Raw genomic sequence first — 11250 nt, forward strand, 5'->3', positions numbered from 1 at the left:
CACAAAACCATCAATTGCTAGTTTAAATGCCCAGAACACGAATCTGAATATATATATATTCCGGTATTCCTGGACTCTGCTCATGCTTCCATTCAACAACGGTCCCGGGGTTAAAGTGTTTAGTGCGGCCATGTACCTGGGTAGAGATGAAAATGACTTATCCCAGTCACCATAAATAATTTCAAATGCACGTTTGCGCCCGAGATATGCCTTTCTTTTGGATATAGTACACCCACATTCCTGGTGAACGGATGTAATACACTCTTTGATCTTGTACCTAATGAACACTTCCAAGTGTGGAATCAAGATAAGAGAAATCAAGTCAACATCCAAGTTGAAGTGATTCTCATTGAATGTGTCTATTTCACAAACGTGGGTGCCAATATATTTACCCACTTTTCACAACCCTGTTTCCTTCTTGCTCGCACGCAACATCCAGTTAGAACCCATAAAGTCTCTACGGCATACAGCCTTGTATACCTCCGGAGTTGCCTTCCTTACCGTCATCTCACGGCACTCTCTTATGTTGTAGATTTTTACATCCCTGATTAGGCGAGCTTTATCGGGAAAATACATGCTCTTTGCCAGCACCGTTGGTCTAGACTCATTCCACATTGCTGACCAAAATTCGTCAAGATCCTTTGTGAGGGCATCCACATCCGGCATACTTGGGAAATTATCAAGGTAGGGAATATTCCGCTAATGAAACAGCACGTGGGACTCGTACACTCTTGGTCTAACGGGAGGTGGAGGAGCATGCTCCCTCGTCAGCTCAGGTTCAACATTCACTTCCTCCTCATCATCACCCTTGTCAGGGAAGGGTGCGTCATCTCCAGACTCATCGGCATTGTTGTCATAATCACTATTATCTTCCTGACTATGCGCATCTGCCAAATCACGAGTAAATACGTCGTCTACGGGCAACTGAGTGAGGTCAGGACCATCAAGTTGCTCGTTTTCACTGCACAAAAGAACAAAATGATAAGCTACTCAAATTGATAAATATTTTACATATAGCTATATCACTTCACTTACAAGTCGTACTGTGTTGACATTCCATGATGGATATCTTTTTCTGTTGGTGATGACTCCCGGATGGACCACCGTGATCCAACATGCCAGAACTACGCATATTCCAACTGGGAGTGGGGTCATAACTTGTAAAATTCATATCCGAACGGTACCCCCTGTGGAATATATGAGTGTTAATACTAATTCAATTCAACAAAAAAATAAAACATCGTAACAGAAAGGAAAATTAAAGTTTACCAGTCGTCTTGTGGATTGTGTAAAGTAGGAGAGAAATTATTTCCTCGCTCCTCGTTCGCCTGCGGAGATAAGTTAAGATCCGGCCAAACTCTTTCAGCCAGAACCTGTTGGGCTAAAATTGCTCCAGAATAACCACCCAATGATTGAGGGTTATCCCTCATTTGCACAATCTCATTATTGCGAACGTCTTCAACCTTGACGTACATTTCCAACAATTTTATCACAATAAATTCCCTGTATTCATCCGGAACCCCCAAAAAATCTCTCAGAGTTTCATCGTCTTCGATGTTAAACTCAGAATAACAAGCAAACCCCTACGGAGTCACAGAATATGGATATCTTCCGGTTATTTTAAGATTCACCGAACGTTTGCTCAATCTCATTTTATTGCATAACAACGATACCAGTCTATCATACTACATTGAAAGTGGCAACTTAACATGACTTTGTGGAGATGAACTATAACTCACTAAGTTATTCGCCACCACAACCTCACACCCCCAATATAATGAAACCCTTATTTTTCGCTCTTCAAACATGATGAACAAAGCTTGAGAATTTAACAACAAGAAAAATTTATCACGAAGTTGGAGTATTTCCGAATGATAATTCTCAAAACCCTTAACGTCTTTATATAAGGCAATGCCCAATCCGGGGATCAAATTTTTGGAAGTAAAACGCGGTTTAAAAGAGCGTTTTACATATTTGAATTATTGTTATGTCAGATAAACGCAGAACAATTATTGGTGGGCCCACTTTCTATATAAAACGCGGTACTGTACCGCATTTTATATAAATCGTGGTAACAGACCGCGTTTTATATACCCCTCTTTTCAAACCCAGTAAATCGTGGTATATAACCGCGTTCTATATATAACGCGGTACAGTACCGCGTTTTACCTTAACGGCCGTTTGGACCGTTAAGGTGAAACGCGGTATTGTATCGCGTTATATATAGAAAAATAATACTTTTATTTTTATACATTAAAAACGTATTTTGAGTCAAAATCAACAACATTTAGGTTTCGGACTCCTTATTCCCTCCTTGCTTTTTTTAAGAGGGAGAGGGCATTGTACTAATTCAGAGTTCATAAAGTCAATGTATATTTTTAAATAAGGATCCCTATTTATTACAAAGTCAGATCATAAAATTGAAGAAAGGAAAGTGAATGAGTCATCTCTATTGTTTTTGTTCCTTTGGTCTCCCATGTGGATTTGAACCGATGACTTACTCTAAATTCGATCACCTCCTCCATCTTCCTTTTGTTTCTTATTAATATTTGGCTGCTGCCACGCTTTACTTTACAATGGAAAATGTTGAAAGCAATGGTCTGGGAAATGCCTTCTTACGCAAACATTTATTAAATGAAAATGGAACTGTTCGTAACTCAATAATATTCATAAAAAAAATGAGTTTTATGACATTGACTTCTGCCAGCCAACACTCTTTCTATAGAAAGTAATCTTACACAGAGTGGTACCAAACTAGTATACATGTATTTCCAATTCAATGCTATTATAAAACAAACTCATCTCCAAGTTATTGGTCGTTCAGAAACTTGTTCAAGTACTCTAATGGCTTTGAGCTCAAGCTTGTTTCACTACTGCGTACTCTGCATCTTTGTTTTGATTGCTTGTTTTACTACCCCAATTGTCTCTATTAGCAGTCATGAAAAATCTCAAGCTGCCCTTTTCGTGTTTGGTGATTCAGTATTCGATCCTGGGAATAATAACTACATCAATACCGTTACTGACTTCCAAGCAAATTTTCGGCCGTATGGAGAATCATTCTTCAAGCACCCTACTGGACGATTCTCCGATGGACGTCTCATTCCTGATTTTATCGGTAAATTTACGTCGTTAGTTTGGTCAATTGCTATATGAATCATTGTATCTATTCCATTTCACTTAAATTAAAGTGATAAACCCCCTGCTCTCTACGGATCATTATGGTTCATGTACTTATCCTATGTATCCTCAACTTACTACTATTTAGAGGATTTATGATAATTATATGACAAGAAAGGGTTGTTCAAGTGGTAAGCACCCTCCACTTTCAATTCTATGGTTGTAGGTTCGAGTCACCTCTGCCTTGAAAGGCAGAATTGGGACTCGCCCGGGGCTCGACCCGGGCGGAGCACTCGTAAAACGCCCCTGGGCTTATGTGTGGGGCTTAATTCCGTGAGACTTACGCCGTGGCCATCAGGGCTTACGCCCCGGACGCGCCCAACGCCCAGCGTACTGGGCTCGCCTGATAGAACTTTATGCAGTTGTATGTAACTAACCTTGTATATCCTCAAATTTTCTTAATAAATCGTTGACTTTCAAAATTACTTTTTTCTTAATCATAAATCATTAAGTTGGGAGTATTTTATGTCATAACTGGAAATAAAAATTATTGCACATTATCCACTAAGACTGCTATGATAGTTAATTTTAAATAAATCTTTCAATTAAAAAGTATTTATTTATTAACTTTCGTTATGTCTTTACTATATAATAGTTCATAAATTTTTTATAATTATTTTTCTAAATATAATTTTTTTTTCACGTTTGCGAGATACAAATACTTATTGATTTAATAGCTCAGTATTAGCTAGTAACTATTTATAACTAATTAGTTATCATGTTATTGTATGGTGAATTATGTGTCACTTTATTAACTTGTTGAAACTTAGAAATAAATGTGCTAGAGAATCATATTTAAATTGTGAATTATGTTTTTATATAAATTCTCTTTCAAATAGAAAGCATATTAAATAAAAGAAGTATTTTAAGAAAAATATCAAATTATAATATTAAAATTCTTTCAAGATTCTTTACTCCTTAAGAGATACTTATAAGATTTCGTATCGAATACATTACTGTTGATGTTTGAGTTGTAACGACGTTGCAGCTAATTTGCATATTATGATATATGTCATACTTTTCGTATTACTCATAGTTGAATTATAATTTATAAATATTTTAAATAGATTATTCGTTATAATTTTGTGATTTTAATGTAATTTTTATAATTATTTTTTATTTTATACTATCTTAAATTCTTGAAATTAGTAAAATTTAAAGATCCATGAGACTTACGCCCTATGTCTCAGGGCTTACGCTTCGTCTCATCAGAGATAAAACACCATGCCTCACGCCCCTGCCTTTTAGAACACTACAAGTCACCAGGGTAGCAAAGTGGCAATCTCCTGGGGAGTGATAATTATACTACTTTTATGCTGACAGCTCTTAAAAGTTAACTTTCCACAAAAAAGGGAGAACTATTTAAATGGATTGAATAGTCATTTTGCAAACTTTGACTGCAATTACTTGCAAGAATTAGTTTGCTATGGAGATATGATGTGATAAGACTTTGATTTTTGGTTCTAATTTCAGCTGAATATGCTAATTTGCCGTTGATTCCATCATATTTCCAAATTGGCAAGCAACATTTTGTTCATGGGGTAAACTTTGCATCAGGTGGTTCTGGTGTTTTGGTCGAAACCCTTCGTGGCTTTGTAAGTGACATTTCCCTTGACTAATTACTTTTACGTAATTCTTGTTTGAATTTGATAGTTTTAATATATAAATTAGTATTACTAAGACTTGTCTAAGTATCTCTGAAATATAATATTGATTCGGTTTGACAGGTAATAGATCTTAAAACACAGTTGAAACATTTTAAAAAAGTGGCAAAATTGTTGAAGAAGAAGGTCGGGGCAACAGAGTCCAAACAAATCATCTCCAGTGCTGTCTATATATTTAGCACTGGCAATAATGATTATTTGGCTCCTCTTTTAGCAAATTCGACTATTCCATATCCTGAGAGAGAATATCTACAGATGATTATGGGCAATTTGACATCTGTTTTGAAGGTATTGAACTCATAGATTCAACCTAATCTTTTTGGTATTAGATTTAATTTTATTTTTGGGAGAGTTGGAGTATTCCTTTTACATTCATTTTCTATATTCATGGCTAGAGAGCAGCTAGAATAATTTTTTTTTTTTTTACTTTCTTTGAATTAATGCAACAGGGAATTTACAAGAAAGGAGGGAGAAAATTTGTCATGTTTACTGCGGCTCCATTAGGTTGTGTCCCTATAATTAGGGCACTTAATGTTCAAAAGGGAGTTAAGAATGGCAATTGCATAGAGGAGGAGATCACAAACTCGGCGAAAATGTATAATTCAGCTCTCCCAAAAATGCTCAAACAACTGGAGAAGCAATTGCCAGGATTTAAGTTTACAATATTCAACTTCTTCAATGTATTTGCTGAAAGCATTCATAATCCAACAAAATATGGTATATGTTCTATCTCATCAAAATCAAGTACATTTGTGTTCGATTATATATTCTGCACTCTTGATTTATATAAGAATAACAACTTATATCAAGAAGTATCATAGGTTGTTTCTTTATCCGTCTTTTCCATTCGGTGTTTACACCTAAGTTGCTCGAACTCTCCAAAATTGTCGTTGGGTGCGTGTCGGATCCTCCAAAAGTAGTGCATTTTTGGAGGATCCGACACGGGTGCAGCATCATTTTGGAGAGTCGGCGGAACATAGGTTTGCACTGTGTCAGAAATTCATGGCTTTGCTCACAAACTAGAATGTGATTCTTGAAACTTAATAGTTGAATAACACGTTGGTATAATGCTCATAACAAAATGCAATTACACAAACTATATAGAGAAAATGCAAAGTAAAATGTTAGATTATTGCCAAAGAATGTTTCCATAATCTTAATATACTTGCTATTTTGTGATTTTGATTAGGTTTTAAGACATCAAAGACGGCTTGTTGTGGGACGGGTCCATTTCGAGGGATTTTTAGTTGTGGAGGCAAGAGGCACGTAAAAGAGTACGAGTTATGTAAGAACGTGAAAGATTACTTGTTTTTCGATTCTGTTCACCCGACTGAGCTGGCCTACGAACAATACGCTGAATTACTATGGAACGGAACTACAGATGTGGTTGCACCTTACAATCTAAAATCCTTTTTTGAACATTCAACATAACGTGATGGTGGCAAGATGACTTCATATCTCAGTCCTTCGTACTTGAACAAAGTTGAGAAATTAGTTGAATCATGCAATGCACTTTTCATTTGTATATGCAATAAAAGAAGGATCTGTAATAGAATCTCCTGTTTATTAGGGAAGTCATATTGTGATTAATAAAAAAACATCCCCTCTTTTAGGCCATCTCCAACCCTAACACCAAATTTCACACCAAAATGGTGTAACACCAAATTTACTCCAACCATTACACCATTTTTTACACCAAATCTTCTCTCTCTTCTATATTATATTATTATCTTCTATTTATTTTTCATTTTTTATTTCCTTCAAACTAATACTATCTTTTTTCTTTTTTATTTTTTCCATATTCATTATATATATAACTCACATTCACCACTTATATAATCATTTATTACAAAATTATTTTAAAAGATAAATCAACTAAAAGTGAAATCATTGATAAAAGATAATTAAATAAATATTGCATCATAGTCAAATTTAATTTAAGTACCACATTTATACATAATATATGATAAATTAAAAGTCCAAAAAATAAAAAGATTGAATAAAATATTAATAAACCAGATTTGGAGTGACGAATAGTGTTGCACCAACACTATTCATGCTCTATAATAGTGCAAGAATTAGTGTTGCATTGGAGCAAAAAAAACACCATTTCTTGCACCAAATTTGGATTTGGTGCAAGAAATGGTAAAGCCTTGGAGATGGTCTTATCTGTAGTATTTTTGCATCAAACATCATCAGATGTGATCTGCTAAAAACTTAAGTTTCAAGACTTTGAACAAAAAGAACATGAACAAAAACATGAAGAAAACAAAAAATATCTTTGGTGATTGTTTGATTTTGTAAAGCCTGATTACTATGATTTCGCACAACGATCTGAAGTCGAGTTGTTTCACTTGAAAAAATCAGACACTGAGTTTCCAAAGGAGAGATTATTATGTTTCAGAAAACAGACTGCTGTTATGAGGTGATATATGAATAGACTGATAGATAGCAATTAGCTTCAGTATTCATTTCATATTTAAAGCATCAGTCAAAGTTGTAAGTTCAGCATTTCTATTCTCATGGTGGATATACAGTCAGTTAAATTGAAGATGAGGAGATGGTATTGAGCTCCATAAAGGCCTACTGCTTCGACGGGCGCGAGTCATTTTCCGATGAGGGACAAAGTGGCTTAGTACGAGGGACAAAGTGGCTTAGTAAACTTTTCGTTTCCCTCCAAATCTTCTCCCTTCATTTCCCATTCACACATCTTTATTAAAATTAGATAAAAACCCAACAAAAGCTTCATTCGATAATTTTGTTTCCTAAAGCAGAAATGGCGATTCTTGTACCTAATGAACTTATAATCAAATTCCGTCACCATACGGAAATCGTACATATCCAATAATGGCAACACAAGTTTTGTATACGTATGCCTTCTACCAGCACAAAGTGTTCTTTGACAAGAATATCACTACAAACTACGTACGGATTTCGGCAGAGGGAGCATTCCAAAAAAGTAAATTTTACCTCCTATAGCAACTATTACACCCTATTTATTATAAATCAAAATTATTTTAAAATATTATTATCTATAGCTACCTTTTATATTTTATAGCAAAATAGGTATTTATTATATACACTACCATATAGACGTGAAATACCCTATTTATATTTTTTCAGTTAACACACGTTCTCTCTCAAATCACAGCAAGATTTTTCTTCTTTGTCTCTCCACGATCTCTCTCTCTCAGCAAGATTGTAGGAACAAATTTCTTAGAATTGTTCCTCAACGTTTTTACTCCAAAAGTTCATGGTAATTGGTAAAGCTTTTGGCCGGTTCACGCCAAATTACTCTACCATTCTTCTTTTTCTCTTCACTCTTTTTTTAATTTTCGCCATTGTTAGGTTTTGAGGAAGAACTTCAAATTTCGTCTTCAATGGCTGATTCAACAACTCCGAAGAGGGTTACACGAGGTATACCCACTAAGCACTCAATTTTGATCGTCAGCGTCAGAATCCACTATTGGCTCATCCTCTTAGGCGAACAGATCTGGCCATGGCTACGCCGGAAAAGATTTGAGGGCTGATTTATTGTTCGTTTCTTTTTTTAGTTTTAATACAATGTATACAATATTTTGCTTGGCTGGAAATTTCCAGCGAACTTTCTTCTCTTCTTTGCTTTTTTAATCACATACAATGATACAAATACATTGTATTCTGTATAAAAACACTGAAATACATTGTACTTTTGTATAAACATATTATTTTTCGCCTGTATTTATGTATTCCGAAGGTTTATATTTTTTTAATACAGCTGAATATCACTGTGTTTTGTGATTTTTATTGTTTGAATACAGTCGAATTGAATACGGTGAATTGAATACAATGTATAATAGTGAATAATGAATATATGTGCATTAAATACAATGTATACAGTCGAATTGAAGAGAACGGTATACACTCTATTTCTTGATTACTCATTGTATATATAAATACAGTCGCGCGAATACATGGAACACAGCACAGTAGCAGCGAAATTTATGTAGAATTGATTTTGTTGAGTTAAATTAGGAGTGATACGCGCTAATTGATCCTCTTTCCGTTATTAAACAGCTGGACTCACCTATTTTTTAGGCGAATTCCGCTATTGTATTCATGAATACAATAGCGCGAATATAATGTGTTTTTTTGAACGGATAAATGGACGGAGGGTATTTATAAACCATTTAGCAAACGATAGGAATGAGTCTTTCATTTAATGATGTGGCGATTTTTAATTGGGCCACGTGGCAATCTTTGACTGGAACAAAAAATGGATATTATTTCAACATATTTACCTTATCCGACCCATTTACAAAAATGGGTAGTATGTATCACACCCATTCCCACTCATCTGATCTCCCCCTTTCTTCTTCTCCAATTGGGACACTGCACACACACAATAACAAATTAATTAAAGAATAGATAAAAACCCAAAATCAAATAACCCGAAATTCAAACCAGATTCTGAAATTTCTCCAATCAAACTCAGGATAAGTTTTGAAACTCTTAAATGGAAAATCAACAGATACATTTGGGTTGTTAAAATTGTCCAAATATATCAATCAAATCTAGGAGAAATATTGAAACTTTGAAAGGGACAAGTAATGGAAATCTTTGGATTGTTCATAAGAAGACAAACGAGCCACGAAATAACAGAGAAAAAACAACTACATATAACTGATACAAGCACACAAGAAAATTGAAACCAAGGTGCTAAAAAGCTTGAAATTATCACATTCTAGGATAAAGATTGAATCTATAAAAGGTTAAAAAAAAAAGTAAAGGGTTACCTTTGGGATGTTCATAAGAAGAAGAAGAGGGGGACAAAGAGCCATGAATTGCAGATGAAGTTAACACCAAAGCCATATTTTCAAACACAAAGAAAGATTTGTTTCAACAAAGAAACGCTAAAAATTCTTTGTGAGATGAGAGTGGGTGTGCTGGTTGATAAGGAAAAAGAGAGGAAAAAAAAAGCAAAGAAAAAGAAAAAAAATAATTAGGCGGGTCAAATAAATAGGGTCGGACCAGGTAAATGGGTAAAAATAAGACCCATATTTGATTCTTGGTCAATAATGCCACGTGGCCCAATTAAAAATCGCCACGTCATTAAATGAAAGACCCATCCCTATCTTTTGCTAAATGGTTTATAAATACCCTCCATCCATCTATCCGTTCAAAAAAACACACTCCATCAGTTCTGCCGTTAGTCGCGGGGGTATTTTTGTTAATAGAATTAACTTCGTGTATTTTTTTGAAAGGATAGATGGACGGAGTGTATTTTTTTGCACGGATAGATGGACGGAGGGTATTTATAAACCATTTAGCAAACGATAGGGATAGTTTTGGCCCTTTTCCGTTATTATTATAAAAAGATGCCCCTATATATGTTATTAGTAAAGCGCTAACGCCTCTTACAATTTTAGTAAATTTTTACACATAAATTCATGTCCTGCCTTGAAAGTTATGGGTTCAGTTGAACCCGTAACTACAGTGCTAGATACGCCCTTATCTGGACACGTGTACTTCGGTTAGAAATAGGGTATATTTGACAACTAAAATATAACGAAGAGTAAAGAGTAAAGGTAAACTATTTTATAGAGTAAAGGGGTAAATCTATCCCCTTTTCCTTTTCTTTTCCTTATTCTTTGAGTCTTCAAAGAGCAGGAACATTGTTGCCTATCCCCACGTATCCCCACGTGAAAGCAATATTAATAATATTGGACTCCATCATTCTTTAATAAGAGAGTAAGAGGGTGTTTGACTAAGTTTATAACCTGGTCAAACTCATTTATAAGTACTTTTTGATTTATCTAAATATTTAATAAAATTAAAAATACTTATAAGTTAAGTTAAGTGCTTTTTGGATTTCTTTTTGTCTCTAAGTGATGGATTTGGCTCTTGCTTCTGCTATCTCCTTTGAAAAATGTATAAAGATATACTGTCGAAAATGACAAATTGGACAGTCCCCAACTCAATCATTTTCAGAATTGAAAAAAAGAATTTTTATGCCAATAATTGACCCAGCCAACAGTTTTAAATTAACAGTTTAATTCATTCTGCACCCCACTAATATCTTCAAGTTGTTTACTTGTTTATGTACTCCAATAGCTTTAATTTCAGGCTTGTTTAACTTCTGCATATTTGTTTTGGTTGCATGTTTTACTCACCCAATTGTGTGTATTGACAGACCTCAAGCTGCCCTTTTCGTGTTCGGCGATTCACTGTTTGATCCTGGGAAATAAGTACATCAATACCACCACTGAATTCCAATATAGGGTGGTGGTTGCTTGGCCGAAACCCATCGTGGCTTTGTAAGTGGCCGAAACCCTTCTTGATAACTGGCTGTGTACCCACTGTGGGGACAATGGGCACTTCAAAGAAAATTTCCAGGCCAGGGATCAATCTGTTCGGAAAAATAAAGTGT

General features: G+C 35.0%; 1 protein-coding gene across 1 annotated transcript; it reads left to right on the top strand.

Moving 5' to 3' along the window:
• On the top strand, window positions 2735-6563 carry LOC109223956 (GDSL esterase/lipase 5-like). The gene is made up of 5 exons (XM_019388465.1): window positions 2735-3115; window positions 4651-4772; window positions 4905-5129; window positions 5291-5558; window positions 6031-6563. The coding sequence occupies exons 1-5, from the start codon at window positions 2764-2766 to the stop codon at window positions 6270-6272; spliced, it is 1209 nt and encodes a 402-aa protein (XP_019244010.1). The 5' UTR covers window positions 2735-2763; the 3' UTR covers window positions 6273-6563.

This window comes from Nicotiana attenuata, chromosome 3 (assembly GCF_001879085.1).
Source record: "Nicotiana attenuata strain UT chromosome 3, NIATTr2, whole genome shotgun sequence".
Taxonomy (NCBI): Eukaryota; Viridiplantae; Streptophyta; class Magnoliopsida; order Solanales; family Solanaceae; genus Nicotiana; species Nicotiana attenuata.

Excerpts from the sequence above, each read along its gene's own strand:
- LOC109223956 (XM_019388465.1), top strand. The coding sequence starts at position 2,764 with ATGTATTTCCAATTCAATGCTATTATAAAACAAACTCATCTCCAAGTT. Across the intron at positions 3,116-4,650 it reads TCTCATTCCTGATTTTATCG|CTGAATATGCTAATTTGCCG; the intron begins GTAAATTTACGT and ends TTCTAATTTCAG. Across the intron at positions 5,130-5,290 it reads ATTTGACATCTGTTTTGAAG|GGAATTTACAAGAAAGGAGG; the intron begins GTATTGAACTCA and ends TTAATGCAACAG.